This window comes from Xenopus laevis, chromosome 5L (assembly GCF_017654675.1).
Source record: "Xenopus laevis strain J_2021 chromosome 5L, Xenopus_laevis_v10.1, whole genome shotgun sequence".
NCBI classification, from domain to species: Eukaryota; Metazoa; Chordata; class Amphibia; order Anura; family Pipidae; genus Xenopus; species Xenopus laevis.
The window spans coordinates 129387867-129411476 of NC_054379.1; the positions used below are offsets into that span (position 1 = coordinate 129387867).

The 23610-nt window shown below is 37.3% G+C and overlaps 1 protein-coding gene across 2 annotated transcripts in view; it reads right to left on the minus strand.

Annotated features, from left to right (window-relative positions):
- plod2.L (procollagen-lysine, 2-oxoglutarate 5-dioxygenase 2 L homeolog) overlaps positions 1–23610 on the minus strand; it is an 83525-nt gene that overhangs the window by 49775 nt on the left and 10140 nt on the right. For both annotated transcript variants that reach the window (XM_018263829.2, XM_018263828.2), the window contains exons 2-3: positions 12254–12345; positions 9751–9887 (exon numbers count right to left, since the gene is read on the minus strand). In XM_018263829.2, the coding sequence (XP_018119318.1) occupies positions 9751–9887; positions 12254–12345 (229 nt within the window). The remainder of the gene's footprint in view (positions 1–9750; positions 9888–12253; positions 12346–23610) is intronic.

Sequence of the window (23610 nt, forward strand, 5' to 3'; positions counted from 1 at the left end):
GGCACATTTCTCAGCATTTCATAAACATAATAAATCAATCCCTTCAACATTCCTTATCACTTTCATTAGTCTTCCTATTCTGCTTTTACCACTCTCCAACACAAAATGCTATCTGGTTATTAGAGGTCACTGATCTAAGCAAACAAATACAGATTGAAAGTTAGGGTCCAAAAGTATTATTATTGTCATTATTCCTTGTTTCTGTACTCAGGGCCTTTACTATCTATCCATTTCAATGTTAAATCTACAACATGGTTGCTAAGATAATTACACACTAGCACCCAGATGGAAGCCTGAGAGATACAGAACCCAAAAAAAATGAATACATGCAAAGGATCAGGTATCCGAAAACATGTTATCCAGAAAGCTCTGAATTATGGGAAGGTCATCTTTCATAGCAAAACATTATCTTCTACTTGTTCCCAACTACTATAAAATGAATCCTTATTGGTGGGAAAACAATCCTATTGGGTTTATTTAATGTTTAAATGATTTTTAGCAGACTTAGTATGGTGATTTAAATTACCGAAAGACCCCTTATCTGAAAAACACCAGGTCCCAAGCATTCTGGATAACAGCTCCCATAATTGTAACTGACAAAAAAAAAACCTTCCTTAGGGTCAGGCCACACTGGGAGTTTTCGGGAGATTTGGTCACCTGGCGACTAATTGCCTCGTTTTTTGCGGCGACCAATCTCCCCAAACGCCTTCCCTGACTCTGCGCCGGCTAAAATGAAAAAAGTTGCCCTAAGTTGAGGAAACTTCGGGTGACTTCGGAAACTGAATCTCTGCGTGTGATTAGTGCCGGCGTTTTATTTTAGCCAGCGCAGAGTCAGGGAAGGCGTTTGGGGAGATCGGTCGCCGCAAAAAGAGGCGATTAGTCGTCAGGCAACCAAATATCCCCAAAATGCCCAGTGTGGACTAACCCTAAGTCAGTTCTAGAACGGATCAAATGTAAATAAAGTATTCATCTGGACAGTACTGTTTAAGGAATATTTTAAAGAAGACCATTGTTATTGACAGTCTACCAGCATTAACACTAAATTACAGTTTAGTCCAAACCCTGGGAATCTATTTAAAAATATCTATGTATAAAAAAACCAAAAGGTTCCTGTCAAACAGTATAAACAGCTCAGGGCTCATCTGCTTCATATTAAATAACTGGACTGATTAAGCCAAGACAGCTGGTAGAAGCTATAGCATGACTAAACTAGAAAGCTGGGATATGTATATATATATATATATATATATATATATATATATATATATATATATATATATATATATATATATATATAGTTTCTAGTATACAGCACATTAATTCTGCTTATTCCTGGAAGCACCCTTTCTGTACTAAAGGCTTGGCTATTACTGAAAATGATAGCCATAAAGCATTCAGTTATACATCCATGAATATAAATACCATGGCTGCTGTATTAAGGGGAGGGTTCATAATCTGTGATGTTTTGGGACCCAATCAGTCCATGTGACAGTCCCTTTTGGGGAAGGTCACCCCTCCTGGAACTGTTCAAGATAATTGTGATGACATGTGTCAGTTATATTTTACTTAGTTGCACATTTACTTATGGATAGAAGTAAAAAGTGGAATACCCATCCAAACTCTGTAAAGCAGCACTGAGGAGTCAGTTTCGAAGGCTAAGCTCAAAATTATAAGAAGGTATTTTACCGGACAGCTAAAGTATGTCTACTTGCTAAGTATTTGCATACCAAAGCAATAGGGAAAAACACAAATAGTCTGGAAGAAGCCTTATATTTTACAACTTGACATTGCACCAGCCTAAAGCATACCTCCCAACATTTTGGAAATAGAAAGAGGGACCTCCGCACGGCAACATTTTTTGACCACACCAATTTTTGTGGCCACACCCCTCAATTACCATGGTAATTTTACAAAATTTCGCAGTCTATGAAAGTTTGAACACATTTCTGTGGTTTTTATGTGTTTTTACAGTTTTGCTAAGAAGGTGAATTTTCCCCTTCAGCTGCAAGTCAGTTTCCACAAGAGACTTTCTTATCTTAAATTATTACAATTACTTCTTTGCTTATCTTAAATTGTTACAAAAGTATCGAAGTGCACCTGGCACATATTCTGGGCTCTCTGCCAAAAGTCAATTAAGTCAGAAACTTTGTATCTTTTTCTGGCTGTTCAGTGCAGGAGATCAAAGAGAAAGTCAGGACATTTCAGTAACAATCCTGGACTGTGGGTTGAGCTGTCAAAATGGGACTGTCCTGCGAAAAATGGGACAGTTGTATGTGGTATGCTAAAGTTTCAGCATCTCAATAGCTGAAATAATCCAGAACTTCAAACCTGTCACAGGGAGGTCACCATCTTGGAAAGTGTCTGCGACACTATTGAGAAGCTAAGCTTAGGGGTCATCACAAATTTTGAAGCAGAAAATGAGGTTTGACTGTAATATAAGCTGATGCTGCAAGGCTGATTATTGAATTCTGATGCTAGTTGCACTGGTTTCTGTGCTGCCATGTGCTGCCATGTAGCTGTGGTTGCCTTAGGCTGGTACAGAAGCCCAAAACATAATGTACAACATTTCTAGCCTACCTCTTTAGTTAGGCTTTAGTTCTCCTTTAAATATAATCATTTTGCTGCCCAGAAGTGATCTGGTAACCTTATATTGCATTAGCATTGCATGGGCAAACTACTGAAGGCAACATTTCTGCAAATCCCAAACATTACTGAATAAATGCACTCATAACTTTGGCTATTCCAGCTCTAGGCAACCAGTGGCAAGAAAGCATGTGGAATTGGCTCCTGTTGCTTCCCTTGGTGCATGCAATTCAATACCGTTACCAGATATGCATGCACATACTGTATGCAATACTTGCAAACAATCCCATGCTTCGGTTGCCAAGAATATTACACGAGTTGCAGCTATGAGCCTTACAATGGAGGCAATGGTATTTGACAATCCCAGCACTCTTGAGCTCTTTATCATAATTAATATTATTACTGAGTAAGCACACTGATAAAACCCGTCATAATTGAAAATAATTATAAAAACTCATTTTTCAAAAAAAAAAAAAATATTAAGAATTATTAAGCATTTACTGCACCTTGGGCACACGTATGTGGTCTCATTCTTAGAAGAAAAGCAAAACTAAATATCAACAAGTCTAATGGAGCAAACCATTCATTTTAGCAAACAAATTAGTAAATTAACCCCATTTGGGGATTAGTTCACTAAGGTTTCTGGTTCAATACAGAATTCTGCATGCTAAGAAGTCTTGATCATGACAGGATTTTAGTCTCAGGGGTAAATGAGGCTTTCTATTTAGAAACTTTTACCATTTCAGGTTTGAATAGCCACATCTGGTTTGGAGTTGAACCCTTCACTACCATAGTCCCACCAGAGGATTCCAAGCAGGAGATCTGATGCTTTCCATTTGGGATATTCAAACTAACAGCAAGCTTGTGTTGGCTGATGTAGATTTAAGAGGGCCCCTGAAAGGAGACCATAGTCCCACCAGAGGATTCCAAGCAGGAGATCTGATGCTTTCCATTTGGGATATTCAAACTAACAGCAAGCTTGTGTTGGCTGATGTAGATTTAAGAGGACCCCTGAAAGGAATGTAGCCTCAGGTTTAGAATGAGACATGTAAAGGCCAAAATAGTCAGGGTTAGAGTATGAAAACTGACAGGGGCTACTGAACCTAAAGATTGTCAATTAGGCATCAGTAAATTAACAGAGAACCCGGCACTTTAGATTTCTCAACACTAAGGCTAATGCCAGACATGGTGGATTCTCGACTGCCCATATGCTGGCATCAGTCCTTTTTATGTGCATCGGCCCGGGTGCAGGAACAGAAAGTGGATTTCAGTGCCAAAATGCATAATCACACATTTTAGTGCCAAACTTTGCTCCATGTGCCTGCACCCAGGTGAATGCAATTGGTCCAGACTGTAGGCAAAGAAAAAAGGTTGATGCCAGCGTAAGGGCTGAATCAGTCACATCTGTCATTAGCCTAAGGGTGAACTGACCTGATACCTTATAAAACCTGATTTCATCAGAATGTTTGACAACTGTGGGTAGTTGCACTCCATTCTAATCAGCAGCGTAATTAAGCAGCAGTCCCAATCCTGAAACCCCAATTTCAATAATATTGTTTCACTGCCAGATATTGCTGCAAGTGTCCTGCAGCCAATATTAAAAATAATGCCTTTGTGAAAATGTAAGGGTAATGTGTAAAAAAAAAAAGTGTATGTGTATAGCCATACAGCAAAACATATTAATAATACAAATATTGGAATGGAAAAAAAAGGTTTGTGCCTGTTGTGCTGTATATTCATTTAGCAATGGGAATGGTTTCTGTGATTAACATTCTACTTTCTATCTCCCTTTGGTGTCACATGCAGGCCAGTACAAAGTACACCACATTATAGTAGTGTGTGGCATATGGATGCTGCAGTAATAATAATATATATTTATATGCAGGGCTTGAAATTATACATTAAATAGCTAAGAACCAGGTGACTAATGTACAGCTGCAGTTTTGCACCAAAACAAATTACAGACCCCAGACAAGGAAGTGAGGGGGCGTAGAAGCAGATTTCTAAAGGCCAGCTTAAAATAAATGAAAGTCCTATTTTTTTTTGTGTAGTAGTGTTGACTGCACATCAGCAAAATGGAATGAAAAAAACTGTATGTTTTTACAAAGAGCTCTTATTTTGTCTACCACATAAAGGAAAAGGCTTACACCGGTTGGTGTTTAAGTAGGCAATTCCATATGAAACCTGGCATGATCAGGGTGGGGTAATCACTTCTGCTTGAAAGGATGGAGTTGGTCTGAGAGCCTTGTGCCAACAAAGTGTCTTAGATTCTCCATTTCACAGTTATTCAGCCAATCAAGAATGCCACTTAGGTTTTAGATTGGACTGTGTAGTTCAGGGGTCCCCAACCTTTTTTACCCATGAGCTACATTCAGTTATAAAAAGAATTGGGGAGCAACACAAACATGAAAAGTTTCTGGGGGCACCAAATGAGGGCTGTGATTGGCTATTTGGTAGTCCATATGTGGTCTGGCGGCCTACAGGAGTCTCTGTTTGGCAGTAAATGTGGTTTTATGCAACTAAAACTTGCCTCCAAGCAAGAAACTAAAAAATAAGTTTCTGGCCACTTAGGGCAACAGCCAAGGGGCTGATGAGCAACATGTTGCTCGCGAGCCACTGGTTGGGGATCACTGGTGTAGTTTATACACAGGTTGTCTGATTTAAAACTGACTGTCCGGATTTCAGATGTATGCAGTCCGAAAAGGACTCTGTATTGTTTGATGCACAATTCAGACAGTCATGGGCTGCTTCATCATAGTTTTACCCCCTGAGGTCTCCAGCCTGCCCTCATCATGTCCCATTCCCTTGCCCAGACCTTCCACCAGCCAAAAGGTGGCAATCCTAATGACTTGTTTCCAGGAACACATACATCTGCTTTTAGAGCATCTGGGCGATCAGGTTTTCTCCCACATTATCATCTTAATTGACCGCCCATTAAATAAAGCCATGTGTATAACTTTAAGATTAATTCTAGTTCCACTAGGGTGGGGCATGGGGCAAGATAAAAAACTTGCATCAAGAGATGTGACTCTTCTAGTGCAAAGAGGACAAGTGTGCTTCATATAACACCCGAGGTGGCATCAGGGCTACAACCTCAAACAGCATATAATGTAGAAAGGCCCTGAAAAGACTTTTAACATTTATACATGGTTAACAAAACTAAATTAGTAATGCAATAAGATGATTGCATTGTAAATATCTAGGAACTCCAGAACATATTAAGTAAGTATAAGGTAGGACATGCAGTGAGTTCTGGGTATACACTGGATCTATTGTGCGGAGGACGAAAGGGTTTTCAATTCACATTCTCCACCACTACATGTAATATCCTAGTCACTACTTCATTCTGTTTCCCTGACTGTGTTACCAAGTGTTCACAATTATCAGATGAAAAAGCCATTTATTCTAAATGTTGGGGGTGGCAGATAAACAAAAGTACAATTGTATTCAGTAGAAATACATGCTTCCTCCCATCCTCTATTTATTTTGATCATCAGTGAATGAATACCTTATTAGAAGGAAAATCTGGCCAGGCAATTTACTCTCCGCACAAAAAAAGTCTAATTGCAATACAATGAATAGCTTCACAGTCTAAGAATGCTGCTGCGCACGCCTTCACCTTCTTGTCAGTCTGTGACATGATGCTGGCGATGAAGTGCCTTGTTCAGTGTAGCTTTGGGGGAATACTTTGTGATGGTGGAAAAAACATTTTTACTGGGAATTGGCTTTCACTGACCTCATAATGTGGAATATTTGTACCAGATCACAGAGCTAAAATGGCTTAGCAAAGCATTGTACAAATGAACTGTACGCTGCATAAAACAACGGGAATGCTTCTGTCAGCATTTAACTGCTGTATCTTTGTATCGCTTGCATCTCATACTTAGGTCATTTAGTTATTAGAAAAGCTCTGTCTGTTTTTAAATCTGGAAAAGCTTCAACATCTGGAGGATCACAAGCTTCCCATCCATACCTTAAAATGTACTAGAAAGTTACATACTGTATATAAATATATATGTATTGAGGGCCAAGTGACAGGTTTAGAAAAGCAAAGGCTAATGGTACAAGGGGTATTTTGACTGCCACTGCCATCTGGTGGAAACCAGCAGCAATCAAAATGCCCCTCTACCTGGTACAGCTGGTAGCTGAGGTGAGCATACATAAGCTGTCATAGATATTCTTAAATCTTTGGCTAAGTGACCAATATATAGTGCCATTCCTGGGGCTGCTGCCACCCCCCATTTTCAACACTGTTCTTAAAACATTGGAGTGGGTCAAAGTGGGCCGCACCACTAATGCAAACAGCAGTGTTGCGCTCTCTGCACTAGCTGAATTTCTGGTTTAAAAACTGGACATTTGTCTCTTGAGGTTACAGGAGGTGGCCTTTTGCCTCCCCCGGAATGTCAGGAAGGCTAGTCACATCTTTAAATTGGTCCCTGGACCTCTCCGACGTATACATGAACTTGGCAGGTTTTAGGTGTTTTCAAAGGACCAAGATGTGATAAATCTCGAAATTCAAATCCAAATTAAAATTTGAATGAAGTTTGGATTATTCACAATTCGAATTTGACAGTTTGACCATAAAAAAAATTTGAAAATTCGAATTTTCAATTCGACCCTTAATACTGTAAATCTGCCCCTTATTATTTATTTATTCATAAAACCTTCCAGCTTTCAGTTTTGCCTCCCCTGGTAACCGGCCGCTCACTGCCGCCTGCGGCAAGGTTCTCACCTTGCCTCATGGCAGGAGTGTTCCTGCCAATATAACAATATGTACAATATCTTTGTCCATTTCATGAGCAAACAGGAGCCCTTGGCCAAGGGGTTCTGGCAAAAGGTTGGACCTTAAAGGTGGCTTGAACTGAAAATGTTTGACAACCATTGGCTTAAAGATTCAGAGAGTTAATTAGCAGAGAGCTAAGACAACAGTACTTCAACATTATGTGAAACATGGGAGGCACATTTATCAAAGGTTGATTTTATAATTCATGTGAATTATTTTTAACTCTAATAAATTTGTATATACTTGAAATTCGATGGGAGATTATTTAATAAATAATAGAATATCTAAAACTCGGATGACTATTACTGACCCTAAAACTCGAATCAAATTCAAATAAAATTCGAACAAACTGAAATCGAGTTTTTCTCCGAAAAAAACTTGAATGTCAGGAAGGCTATTAACTTCAAATTGGTCCCTGGACCTCTCCCACTGACTTATACATGAACTTGGCAGGTTTTAGGTGGTGAGAAGAGAAGGTAAAATAACAGCCGTTAACTTCGTTTAACAACATCATACTGACACATTACTGTTAAAAGAACAAAAAGTAACAGTTTCACTGGACTGTGGAAAATACATTTTAAAGGGCAAGTAATTACTAATTCTCAATGATACATTTGTAGCTATACTCTTACCATTGTAAGAATTTTATGTGTACAACCAGTACGCAGCAGCTCTATGCAATCAAATATATATATATAGAATTCACGCATAAAACAACATATTGCTTCATCTAAGATGACATGCCTTTTCCATATTTTTCTTTTCAACTTTTAATTCCTTCACCAACAGCTATGCAAACAGGGCCGGCTTTCTAGCTATGAGACAAATGATATATGAGAGCTTGGAAATGTAGAGAAAATCATTCCACCCTGCCTGACATGTTTAGGTTTACTTTAATCCAACCATTTCTATCATTGTGTCAGTGGAATATGTGTATGTGCAAGACAGAATCCATCTGTTTCAGTGAGGTGTTTTCATTGTGGGAAGAGGGAAAAAACCTAGACTAAGAGAAAAACCAAACTACAAATTCTACTTTTCTTAGCAAAATTATGTATTAGTGATCTTTCTTACCTCTATAACATTTTTTCCATGACTGTGTTTTCTCTTCCAAAAATGTTATTTATATCATATAAAAGACATCATATATCAGACTGGATAAATGGTGACACTCACTCTGGAAGTGTGGGGAGAAGGGATGCATTCTGGGTAAAAATGTGGAACATTGCATCATAGTTTGCACTTTCACTTTGCACTGCAGAATGTGAGCCAATCAGCAGCTAGGAGGACCTGACAGGGAACTGCATTATAAAATATCCATGTGAGGTCAGACCACCAGCCCCTTGTAGTTCTGCTACTTAACATATATATTTTTATATAATTAAATATTGTATGCTGATGCTGTTAACAAAATATTTTAGAATAAATCATGTGTCTTTCAATTGCAGAGCTTGTGATGTTCCGATGCTGTTGTGGCATTAGGATACCAATTATTCCAGATCACAAACCTCTCTAACTTCTTTAATTACAAGATTGATAGTCTGTAACTGGATCAGTTCACTTAAAATGACCTTTACATAATGTGTGACTCTATGCCTCAAAACTAGCGGTGGTTCCAGCAACGTGGCTGTATGGTCATAATTACAGGTCATCATTAGAGGTCTTGTGCTGAAAGCCACGTATACAGTCAGGCTATTCAGAAAAATGTTCAGTGTTCTGAAGCTTTCAAGTTCACTATAAAGCTATATACACTATATCAGTTATAGATTCTCCTGTTTGTCAAAAGGGGCCTCATTTATAGAGGTGTACTGCATGGGTGACTCTGGCTCCCATCTATAAGTCTTTACTCTGCTAGCCCCCCTCTGTTTGAAAGCATGCAAATCGGTACCATAACATATATTTGTTGACAATGCTCTCTGTCAAGTATAAAGACTCTTCCCCATTGAGGCTTTGCATGACAAGTAGTGTAAAGGAATGTATCTAACTTAGTATAGCTTTATTGCTTTTATGTTTGTTGCCATTAGTCAGGATAGTATAAATATGTCTCTAAAAAATGTGTAAACTTTATGTTTCATTGATTTACACTAAATTGCTTTCTGTGAGTCATGGGTGCACTACGGATATGCTGATAGCCCACAAGCTGCATTATTTTCTATACAGGCACATGCCCCCTCCACTCTTTTCAATTTATTCTTCCCTGTGGGGATCCCCATTTTATTTAGATTATAAATTGTGCCATTTGGTTAAACTGAAAACTGCAATACTAATAAAACAAAAAAAAAAGTTACCAACCTTGCCCCAAAGGGCTGTTCTCTACATTCCCTCAGTACGTTATTTCTGCAGTTTTCATGGATTTAAAACAAAAAGCTGAAAACAATATATCTTACCTATCAGTAAAGAGAATAACAAGATCATCTTGCTCCTCAAGGCTTTCCAATGTCTCTTTCAACAACCGGACCTTCTGGCCGCCACCAATTGTATGTGCTACATCTCCACCTTTCCATTCTATACCTTGTCCTAGAATCTATAGGTTTCATAAAACATACAAAAGTAAATATAAAACACAAAACAGAATAGAACATTACAAAAAATATTTTGAAATTACATCTGCAAAAGCAATGAAAACTTCAAATTAACCCACCCCGATTGCACCCACAAGAGGTAAGGAAGGGAAGCGGTACATGGCAGGGGAAGGAGGGTGACATTTGTAGTTGCTGGAGCTCGTGACTGGGAAGGCGGGCCCCCAGATGGAAGCGCCGGTGGGCCCCAGACACCCTGGTCAGACATCCAACAGACAGAGTAAGCAAAAAAGCATTAAACAGAATGAGCCAGTAGGCAGAAGGCTGCACAAGACCATATTAGTACATGACTATTGCATAAATGTTTCCCCTACTATCACAATTTTATTTACTACTTTTAAAAAATTACCGGATTATATGGAAAATGTTGATAGCTCTTGTACGCACCAAAAAAATGAAAGAAATCAGTGCTAAGTTTACTTAAAGACTGGCTCAATTATCTGTCTAAACTTTCCATGGAAACATCACAAAAAGTGTTAGATGAGACCGTGAAACGCACTAAAATTTGTCAGTGAATAGGTGAATAGCACACAAAATGTATACATCAGTGCTAAGTAATCCCTGCTCAGAAATCAAATAGTGCAAATGGTTCACAAAGTACCATTGTAATATGTTTAGCTATTCTATACAGTAGAACCCCCAGTTTATGTTTTACAGGGGACCAAGAAAGAAATTGTATAAAAAGGATATAAGCACAGGAGCCTGATTTACAATATTTACGGTGTTAATGACAAGATTAAGCATTTCGGCATTAATGTTATACTCTAAGGGGACAAGTGCATTCACATTTACATTCACATGCACAACCTAAAGCAATAAGAGATTTTTTTAAAATCCAGGAAAAGGCACCCATTGAAATGCATTATAAATCATTGGGGTCACCAAAAAAAATGTGTAAATCACGGGGGATGTAAAACTGAGGTTTCACCTTAGACTATAAGCAGTTATCACAGAGATGCAACAGTTCCCAAACATTTTTGAGACTTTAAAGAAGCAGCTCCCAAACTGTCTCAATGCAGTTGACAAATAGAACAGCATGAAGGTCAGTAAGGGAGATATTATAGGGTAAATACTTTTTCTATTTCTGTAGAGGGGAGCAGGACTGTGTTCTGGAATTATTGTGTTGCGGTTCAAGAAGGGGTAGAAATAGTTAAGTTATCCTGAGCTAGAGTTTAGTTCTTTTTTACCTGCCTCTATCCTCTCAAGTGGAATGAAGGCAGTCACTATACCCTTCCTGCACCCATCTCCCATCCACCTGCATGGGAAATTAACTGCCTGTAGCAAAAGATGGTGGCAATATAAGCTCCCCTGTGCCATAAGCCTAGAAAATAAGCTGGTAAACATTTAGAAAAAATAAACATAAAAGTTTTTAATTTTTTTAGTTGCGAGAGATTCTTTCGATTGTACGCTCTACGGGGCAGGGACCTCAAACCACTTGTCTCCTTGACACTAAGGGGCACATTTACTATTGGTCGAATATGGAGGGTTAATTAACCCTCCATATTCGACCATCGAAGTAAAATCCTTCAACTTCGAATATAGAAGTCGAAGGATTTACCACAGTCACTTCGATCGAACGATTAAATCCTTCGAATCTAACGATTCAAAGGATTTTAATCCATCGATCAAACGATTTTCCTTCGGTCAGAAAGTGCCTAGAAAGCTTATGGGGAAGGTCCCCATAGGCTAACATTGGTGTTCGGTAGGTTTTAGGTGGCGAAGTAGGTGGTCGAAGTTTTTTTTTAAAGAGACAGTACTTCGACCATCAAATGGTCGAATAGTAGAACGATTTTTAGTTCGATTCGAAGTCGAAGGTCGAAGTAGCCAATTCGATGGTCGAAGTAGCCAAAAAAATACTTCGAAATTCGAAGTATTTTTCATTCTAATCCTTCACTCGAGCTAAGTAAATGTGCCCCTAAACTCTTAATCTTTATTGTAACTGTACATTGTATTTATTTGTATTGTATTTTTGTTCTTTATTAGTTTATTAATGTAATGACCGCTTGTTCGTTTTAGTAATTTGTTTTTCTGCCATACAGTGCCTCGTTCTCAAGTAGTGCTATATAAGTGAAAATATATACATGCATACATTTTCAAAACTTCAAAACTTCTTATAGTAAGGAAAGCAGAACATGGCAACCAAATAATAAAAAACACATATGGAATTACTGAGGATTACAGAATCACTGAGTCATAGCAAAAATAAATTCTGAGTAATATCCCAACAATTACAAATGAAACCCCTTAATATATACTCCATCTGTTCTGGCATATGCTAAACAAGTGAATGATATTACATGGGAGTAGGTACCTTCACAGTATAGCTGAAGTGCTTTGCAGACTGCATGAAACGATGGAAGCCATCTGTTTCTCTTGTGGCTACTGTTAAAACCAACAGTTTATCTGTAAAATAAAAAAAATAAAAAAATCAGACTTTATACAAAGAATCTTAAAATACTGCAATATAAATATAGAAGTAGCAAACATAATATTTTAAATAGCTAAAGGGGAACTTTTAGCTTGAACACAACCACAAACAACATTAACCTCTGTGCACTACATTGCCAATAAGCTTGTGATCTGCAGGGTAGGCCAGACCCTAAATGTTATTCTGGTGTAACCATGTATGGCCAAATTTTGTGTAAACAACACTCCACACACATTGTAACTTTACATGAAATTTACAGGCCATGTTGAACCACCATGTTATTACTCTGATACCCAGTTCAGATAAAGGGCTAGGCTGCTTTTTTTTTACAATTTTTAAATTATTTGGATCTTCTTACTCTTTCCAGCTTTCAAATGGGGGGCCACTGAACCCATCTAAAAACAAATGCTCTGAAATGTTACAAAAGTATTGTTATTGCTACTTTTTAATACTCATTTTTCTATTCAGGCCTCTGGTTGATAGGGTCATTTTGACTCTAGCAAATTAATTGCTGAAACTGCCAACTGCAAGCTTCCGAATAAATAAATAACTCGAAAACCACAAACAATAAAAAATGTAGACTGATTGCAAATTCACTCTCCACATCATACTAAAAAGTAAATTTTAAGGTGAACAAACCCCTTTAATAAGTCAACAAAAAATTGGGAAAAGAAAGACTGAATGATATGTACATTACTGTATATATTGACAACTACTGATGGGATAATAAATTTGCCAGGAGCGAATTCGCAGTGAATTTCCACGCTTCACCGCCAGTGTCAAAAAATGTTGGATGCGCGGCGGAAAAGGCGATCACATCAAAACCGTCACGCATCAACATCATTCGGGCACCCATTGACTTTAACACCGGCGTTAAAATTCTCGATTTGCAAATTTGCAAAAGAAAGGAAAGAAATGAGGTGAAAAGAATATAGAGAAGGGATTGGTGAGTACAGAATGGAGAAAGAAAATGAAATTGAGGGCCTTGGAGAAAGCTGTACGAGCCTTAATGGCACTTATAGACTGTAGTTTAAACCCTTCTCTTATCATTGAGGACATACCACATCTCAGTAATCTCATAACATGACACCGCAATATCACACCCATACAACATATCTCCAAAAGATACAGCATGAGGACCCTGTTGCCTTAATACACCAACAGCAACTCACTGTAGGATACATTGACCTTAAGAAAAAGAAACCACCTTATCAGAACTTGACAATTGGCTTCTCAAATCAGATCTTGAACTTCTGTGCATCATATTTACAACATGCAACTCTCTCAGTTCCAGACCCAAATCTCACCACACCACCAATAAAACATACATGGGAATTGCAGAATATTAAAGGAGGTCCTCAAGGCCGGGTTGTGCTTTACCAAACATGGGGCTGCTTTCCAATATACATTCATTAAAGTTGTTCTTTAAATATAACTCTTAAAATTGTTACAAGCAATGGTTCTGGCTAATTAACAGACCTAAAGGAGAACGGATTTTTGTTTAAACACTATTTTCAATTACAATTACATTTCCAAATAAATGTGTTCCATGTAAACTAGAAAGTTGATTTTGGCTTTGCATCCCATTTAATCACTCAGTGACCATATGGCTGGACACTTCCTAAAGTACAGTGTCTCATAACTCTGGATTCTTGAATCCACAGGATAGAATAAGCATAAATAATGGCATCAATTGCAGACAGTATTTTGACAAGTTCACATGTATTCTATCACAAGCCAGATGTCGGGGAGGATTCCCTATGGATTTCAGGCCCTTGCACACAGGAAAAAGTCATGAACGTTTAAGTGAAAGAAATTTACTGCTAACTTGTTACACCATTTAACTGCATTACATGCTTTCAGGCATGTCATTCAGACAGATAATATCAAATGGAAAGTTAATGAGTGCAGTTAGTTTGTTGTTTAAAACATGTTAAGTCCATACCGCGGTTTATAACCCATCACATAAATATCCAGTATTTCAATAAGTACGATTTTTTTTTTGGTAGGTACAAATATTATCTTGCCTTGGTCAATATGTTAGTTTAGTAAATGCTACCTCCCAGATATGCTTCTTTACATGGAACTATTCAGATTCAGGCTAAGGTTACCAGGGAATGACAGAGACATCAAGGGGTACTCTGTGCAGAACTAATAATGAAAATGTTCCAGTATCATACTGCAGGAGCACCTTGTCACAATTTTATTCCTGGTCTTGGATCCTCTCGGCAGCCCCCGGGCCTGATGCGAATGGGTATATAGTGTAAAAAGACTTTTTATCACTTCTAAGTTTGGCTTTTCACTGTACTGTGCACCCTGATGGGCCATCCAGAAAAAAAAACAGCAGATGGCAACATGGTGCAGTAGTAGCCTGCATTGGTGTAGTCATCTGCTAACAGGAGCATCAGACCAGGGTCTCGGGTTAGTGATTATCATCAATGTGGGGTACCTAACATTTGGCACCTCAAAGTGATTTTAACTTTCCTTCTTCTTTAAGGTAATTCATTTTCTGGTATTATAGCTGCCTCGAATTCTACATCCAATAATGCTGTTAACACTTCACTTTTCCTTCTTGACGAAGGAAAGCCCTTTCTACTGCTGCTCTTTATATATGTAGGTATGGGAACTGTTATCCAGAATGTTCAGGACCTGGTATTTTCTTTCCATACTTTAAATCTACTAGAAAATCATGTAAACATTAAATAAAACCAATAGGCTGGTTCAGGGGTGCTTCGCCAATGAGGCAAGTTGAGGCTGTCGCCTCAGGCGGCAGCGCCCCACTAGGTACCAGGGGCAGCTCCTGGTACCTTCTGCTGCTCCTGGTACTTTAAGAGCGAATTTCCGGGGGAGGGGGGGCAGCAGCAACTGCTGCTGCCTCAGGCGGTGGAGGGGCCAGGATCGCCCCTGGGCTGGTTTTGCTTCCAATATGAATGAATTATATCTTAGCTGGGATCACGTACAAGCTACTGTTTTATTATTACAAAGGAAAAGGAAAAAAAACTTCGGGCAACTTCGGAAAACAATGTGCTTTGAGTGCCATTCTGCCAGCGATTTAGATTCTAGCCAGTGGGAGGCAGTTCGGGGAGATTCGTCGACCCGAAGAAGAGGCGATTTATCGTCGGGTGACTAAATATCCCCAAATCTGAGCGTGTGTCTCTGCCCTAAGGGTTTACTATTTTAATTCTCCCCATTGTAACACATGGCAGTGTTGGGGTGGGGGACAGTAAGCATAGGGTGGGGGTCTAGAGTCACATTTTTTCTGTACAAGTAAAATGGAATTAGTGAGCTGAGGGAAACTCAATGGGCAGTGATGACACTACCAGCCATGCAAATGCAGATGCCAGTGATTCATCTTTGGTCCAGTGAGTTTTCGGGGAGGGGTATATCCCACCGCAGTATAGCCTGTTTTAACCATTTCTTTACTAATAAGCACTCTCATTTGGATTCTAAAACAGAATTCTTAATTCCTCTTGCCAGCATACTGTGAGGTCCTTGAAGATCCTGTAATTACATTTCCGTTGCTGCTGGTTGGAAAGAATACGGTTTTTGCATCAAGAGAGCGTCTGAAATGAGCCAGTTCATTCAGCTTCCATTATCGGATATTCTCTATGAAAGCATTTCCAATAGCTGATCCTTCCAATAAACAAACTGCCAAGAACAAGGTTGCCACTGTAATTTAAGGTCTCTATGACTACTATTTTAGGTCATAAAGCAAGTGTTTCCATATCCAGACCTATTCGGAGTTAGCCTCATAATGGAAAAAGGATCCTAAATGCAGGTTTTTATATCCGTTCAACAATTTGGTTTTATTGCGGTAGGCTCATGCACGTAAATGAGATTTACCCTGATTGCTTTATTTGATTTGAATCCATCTGTGAATACGATCATATGAAACCATTACCTCTATCTAACTATTATCCCATAGCAAAAGTCACGCTGGGATTACGAGTTAGAGGCATTTAAAACATTGCTGCCCTAGTAAAAATGCCGGAAACCCATTAAAACAGGTTTTAAACTGGAGCCAAAGATGTGCTTTAAGTGAATTTATCTTTTTTTTTTAATAATCAGTGGAAAATATGGCACGGGTTATATGTTTCTACTTGCGTCCCACTGATTATGTATTGGCAACTACACGCATCTGTTCATAACGGCAGTATTTAGTCTTTTATGTGAGCTCCATTGAGATTTGTTTCGCTCAATTGACCTTTATAGGTAGTACATGCACGGTATATTGTTTACACTGCAGCTGGTCGTTGAGTCATTACATCAAATGAAAACCCGGCGCAGACATAAAGGATGGCAATGAAAAATAGATGTTGGAAAACGAGCCTATTATTTAGTTTTAAATCTCACTGCAATTATAATGTTACTGATGCAAGGTAATAATCATTTCTTCTTAAACAAAACAGTTAAACAGATTTGCTGCTTCCCTGGCTCTTAAAGGTGATGGGCTCACAATTGTTTCTACATCAAAAATTTGATTTAATTCTGTAACACTTTCCCAGATACATTACTTAAACAATTTCATTCGTCTGTAAATAAACATACAACTGAAAACGGGTTCTGTCTGTTCTTTACTATTGCCGTCTCAGTGTGCTTGACTAAAGAAACAAAGTATCAGAAATCAAGCCAAAACTCCACATCCCACAATGTCTTGCACACTTCCAGTTATTCTCCTTCTGTTGCAGGTTTGTCAATTGCAGAACATGAGTTTCATATTCTTTTAAAAAAAAATCAATGTACTTGGTTAAGACACGTTAAGACACACTTCCATCTGACTTTTAAAGAAGGTGACGGACATTTTTATTAAATTTTTTGAGATTTTTTTTATTCTATTGAATCTCAAAAGTTTGAGTTTTAAAAACGTAAATATATTTATGATTGCTTTTTTTTGCATCAAAAAAAAGGAAAAATTTGGCCTCAAATTTCACAAAATTTGCCCATAGAACAGATATATTAAAAGGGTGGTTCACGTTTTAGTTCAGTTTTAGTATATTATAGAATGCCCTATTTCTAGCAACTTTCCAATTGGTCTTCACTTTATATATATATATATATATATATATATATATATATATATATATATATATATATATATATATATATATATATATATATATATATATATATATATATATATATAGTTTTTGAATGATTTGCCTTCTCCTTCTGCTTCTTTGCAGCTTTCAAATGGGGGGACACTGAAATAAAATGAAAAACAAATGTTCTGTAAGGCTACAAATGTGTTGCTATTGCTACTTTTTATTGCTCATCTTTCTATTCAAGCCCTCTCCTATTCATACTCCAGTTTCTTATTCAAATCAATGCATTGTTGCAGGGTAATTTGGACCCTAGCAACCAGATTGCTGAAATTGCATATTCCTTTGTTGTTACACGCACTTTACCCATGGCAACTGTGGATATACATTCATATAGCATTATTTATCCTAGGATGGAAAAGCAAAAATAAAAATCTTAAGAAACTTCTCCCTCACTCAAAAAAAAATATCCCCAATTCACTTGCAAAGGGTTTTGGTTACCTTGCAGAGAATTGTGATTTCACTCTGTTCCCCTTTATTATCTGTCACGTATAAAGTACCAGCATAGATCAGACACACATAGAAATGGAACAAGTACAAGACAAAAGTTGCAACAGTGTGAAGTTACAGGACAGGTACAGTACAGGTATGTGGCCTGTTATCCAGAATGTGAAGGACCTGGGATTTTCCGTAATCTGGATCTCCCTACTAAAAATCATTTAAACATTAATTAAACCCAAAAGGATTGTTTTACCTCCAATAAGGATTAATGTCAATGTTATTATTACAGTGAAAAAGGAAATGTGTTTTAAAATTTTGAATTATTTGATTAAAATGGAGCCTATGGGAGATGACTCTTCTGTAATTCGAAGCTTTCTGGATAACGGATTTCCAGATAATGAATTCTATAGCCGTTATAAAGAAAACCAGAAATAATAAAGTGGGCTCGTTTACCAGGAAGATAATGGGGCAGATTTACTAAGGTTCGAATGGTAAATTCAAATTCTCAAAAAATTCAAAACTCACAAATTCGAATTTAAAACCACCAACTCGAATTTGAATGTGATATTTATCACACTCGACCCTGGAAACAATTCTAATTGGACTACTCGCCACCTAAAACCTGCCAGTTCATGTAGAAGTCAATGGCAGAGGTTCGTTGAACCATTTGAAGATGTTATTTGCCTTCCTGACATTCAAGATCGGAGGAAAACTCAATTAGAATTTGATTCGAATTTTTAGCTCGTTCCTATGCAAAGGAATATTAGACATTCAAGATTTTTGATAAATAACTTCCCATTCGAGTTGTGAGTACATTCAAATTTATTTGAGTTAAAAAAAAATCACATAACTTCGAAATTCGACCGTTGATAAATAACGCCCAAAGTGTGAATAAAATTCTCCCAAATTTTCTCCACCCGCAAAACTGTGTCGGTATTTGGATTATTTTCCAAAAACATTTACAGAGCATTGTGTTTCATTCTTGTTCCCTTCCTATAGAAATCCACTGTCCTGAGTAATTTGCATCAGTCTTTGCTAAATGTGCCTCACAGTGTTGGTTTAACACCTACTACAAGATTGTCTTGTAAACTCAAATCCACTTTTTAAGAAGTTGACAACAAAACCAACAGCACAAAGCCCGCTAAGTTGTCAACGCAATACAAACAGTGTGTTTCAGTTCCAGCCTCACCTCCAACCCTGCCATCCTTTTACTTCAAACATTAAAGTGTACACAGGACCTACTGCAGTGTTTACTGCATCTGTAAATCACTCAACGGGAGAGTCTACTAACCCTGCCATTTACATAAAGCAGCTGCTCAAACGACCCAATACATAAACAGGAAAGAGCAGGAGGCGTTCACTGGGGAAAGAATCTCTTTCAATCTATAGAAAAGTCACATAAAAAAAATCACGGTTGATTTTGACTGTCCTATAAAACCATAAACACGTAAATGAAATTTTTATAATCTCTCATTATTTCTCCTTTTCATTCAAACCCTTGATTTAATTACTCTCATAAAAAAATCTACTTAAAAATGATGAAATTAAAAGATCCTTGGCTCTATATTAAGTTGGGAGCACTTTTGCTCCCAAAAATATTTATGGCATAGCTTTCTAAAACAGACAATTTGTGTTGAAATCAGTTTACAGTATTTATTTATTCACAGAACAATGTTTCATATTTATTAGGTCTATCCAACTGCAAATATGCTACAGCATTCAATTGTGATGGTTAGCAACCCACTTTTTTATACTGGGAAAAAAATGGAGAAGGATATGGTTATTTTTACAGATTTCTCATGACAATCTACATACTACAAGTATGGGGCCTGTTATACAGGACCTGGAGTATTCTGAATTTTTAATTGATCTTTCCATTATTTGGATCTTTCAGTCAACTTGAAAATCATGTAAACATTAATTAAACCCAATAGGCTGGTTTTGCTCCCAATAAGGATTCATTATATCTTAGTTGGGATCAAGTACAAGCTACTATTTTATTATTACACAGAAAAAGGAAATAATTTTTAAACAATTGGATTATTTGGATAAAATGGAATCTATAGGAGATGGCCTTTCCGTAATTCTGAGATTTCTCGATAATGGGTTTCTGGATAACAGATCCCCTAACTGCACTGACTAAATTGTGGTTATATTTGCTAACAATAATGAGGCAAAGTAGCATAGAAATAATGATACTTACTCCATCCTGTCTGATAGCGATGATGGCTGCTATTGTGGAAGGTAATAATCTTTTGCCAATCAAATACTAATACATGGATTTAGCATATAAATCTAGTGTATATAAATACTAGTGTTTCTTTCAGGTTATGATAACTGAACCAGGTCATCAATGATTTTAGCCAAGACTAACAGGGTTATTTACTAAAATACAAATTTATCTCATTATTTTGATTAAAAAAAAGCTTGACAATACTCCCATCCCCGATTTTGCCTTATTTATTAATAAAATAACTCAAATAAATTGCTTAATTTTTTTGGAGTTTTTGCCCGAAAACCCCAAATTTGTTGGATTATTGGGCTGAACCCAGGACAGACCACAATATCTTCAAATTGGTATAGGGACATCTCCCATTGACTTAGATGACCTTAACAGGTCTGATATGGTGGATTTTAAGATTCAGGCTTTTTGCTGCATCGGGGTATAATAAATCTCAAACATTTGAGTTTTTTCCAGTTATATAGACACTGATAGAGAATAGAAAGGGTATTTCAATACAGTCTAACAGATGGGCTTCACAACTCATTTTTGTAAATTTACATTTAGTTTACATTTAGTTCTCTAACTGATTATATTGGCAGCTGCATTTGTTATATGTACTAATGAAAGAACACAATGCCAATTAGAAGAGAGTTGGCTGTGAAAACCAAACATTCAATATTCAGAGAAGAGTGAAATATCTAGGATTTGTACAGATAAAACATAGTAATCTGCTAAAGGGGGGCGGTGAGAGTGGAATGTATGTGTTTATTGCTTGATCCTTTAAGAGTAAACTAAAACTGTGTGGAATTAGCATGCTTCCAAATCCAGTAGTTCTGTAAATATTTATATGACACAAGCTGGAAGCCGAGCCATACTGTTCTACTTTTCAGCAACTGTGGAGTGCCATGTGAGCCTTGCATTGCTTACCGATAATGACATAATACATTTGGACTGGTAATTCCCCTAAAAAATCATAATGGAAAGCACAACACAAAGAAAAGTTCCTAAAACACAATCCGTTCATACCATTATAAGCGAGGAAGAATGGCAGGTAATTGTCATGTGTTGTCTGTACCGCTAGAAGTTTATATATTCATTATAAAGTTTTTGCTTTAGTGAAACATAACAGAAGGGGTGAGCATTCTGTCTAATCACTATAAACTGACCCTATGGTATAAGGCACACAAGAAACATTGACTAAAATACATGCTGAGCATTGCTTCACCCTTTTATTCATTTCAATTAATGTATCTATGTTAATAAAAATAAAAAATAAAACAGATGAGTTATTCTCGTATTTCTCTATGCAACTGAGAACTGCATGTGACTATTGTGGAAACCAGCAGTAACACCACTCCAGAAAAGTAACTATATAGGGTTTATGTTTCAGAGTAGTTCTCTGTAATGGGTTGTGTGTCTGGAACAGAGAGACGTGAAGTCTCCAGAAACAAGTAACGTACGTGGCCGAGGGAATGATAAAAAGTCACTTTTCATTGCTGGGATATGGTGAGTGTAGCAGAACACATAGATAAGTGAAGGATTTTACTGAGATTAATAGTGACATATTGACAGCTGACCTACTCGCATGACTCCCTTTATACCTATAATCTCTGAATGCTCTGCTTACTCTGCTAAGGGTATGGGCACACAGGCTGAAGGCGCCGGCTGTTGTCAGACTGTTTATACAGGTCATGGAACTCCGAGGTAACTTTTAATATCCTTATATTTTGCAACAGGGGGTACTTTATTTATTATAATACACACGTTTCAGTAAGTCTTGTGACAGAAATGACATCACTACTCACCGTTTATAACTGATGATATCAGTACTCACAGTTTATAAGGATATAATTTACAAGATAAGGCTTTTGTGTATTATATAGTGAATAAAGTACCCCCTCTTGTAAAATATAAGGATATTATAAGTCACCGAGGAGTTTCATGACCATATAAAAACACGAGGCCGAAGGCCGAGTGTTTTTATACAGGTCATGGAACTCCGAGGCTTACTTCTAATATCCTCATATTTTACAAATGGGGGTACTTTATTTATTATAATACACAAATTTCAATGAGTCATGTGACAGAAATTACATCAGAACTGACCGTTTATAACTGATGACATCAGAACTCACCGTTTATAAGGATATAATTTACAGGATATTCATAGCTTTTGTGTATTATATATATATATTATAGCTGAATGACCTGGATCAAACCCTGTGAAACTAGTGACAGGATACACATTTGCCAAGAAATGCTGACTCTCAGATCTAAGGACCTGAATGAACTTGATTCTAATCAGGATATTAAGTAGCCAGACTGTGCTTTGCATGGGTTTTCCCAGGATGCCACCAAATCCTACTGGCAGGTTAACTGGCCTGCGTGGCCTTTAACCCTAATATGTCTGTGTGTGTCTCTTATGGGCACTTCACTTGAGTGACACTAACATAGTTACATACAGTAGTTATTTTGGGTTGAAAAATATGACACACACACACAAACACACACACACACACAACTACATATACCGATACCTAAACTAAAGATATTCATGGCTTTTGTGTAATTATATATATATATATATATATATATATATATATATATATACACACACACTCTTCATAAAGGTACTTTGGCTTAACTACACTGTGCACCTTGCCAGTGGCACCTACTAAGTAATGATTCATGAATACAAAGAAGTGCTGGAATTAACTCTTGCCTTGAGGAAGTGTTACTTCCAATGCTCCATTAGCATGTAGCACCTACACACACACAGCCAATGATTGTGCCATGGTCTATGCAGAACTTCTAAATGCATAATTTGCACCCACCGTGATGTCTACACTATTATCCAAATGATATAGAACTCTGGGTAAGAAAGCTGTATTTTGCGTAAAAACCACAAGAATTTTAACCACATTCATTCTGAAATTCTAAATTTTAAAATTTGTCAGCACAATTTCTACATAACCACACAGAAAGTAGATTGTGTTAAAGATATAGAACAAAACATGAAATATACAGTACAAACGATTTTAAAAAGATCTGGTAAAGCTGTTTATTAAAATATTATAAACATGTACAGTGTTCCTGTTTTTAAGCAAAGAGAGGATTAAAGTGCAGTGTTGCCTTAACAGGAATGAGAGGTCACCATCTGGGTTAGCCTTGTATCAACACCAGATCATTACATATGAGGTATCTTGAGTGAATGCAGAAAAACCCACATTCTAAATCACTTTGAAAGATGACATTCACTATTCTGCTTGAAGATAAATAAACGGTTGAAGTGAACTCGGTTGAAGGCATTAGAAGTAAATGCAGATAATGGGAAAAGAAAAATCTGATAATTATTGCCTATTACCTTTGTTTTTCTCCTTTAATCTATTAGCCACATGTGCTATAATTCCCAAAACGGAATAATGGACCCAACTATAGACCTGTAAGGTTGTCATCTGCAGTAGAAAAGCAGTTGG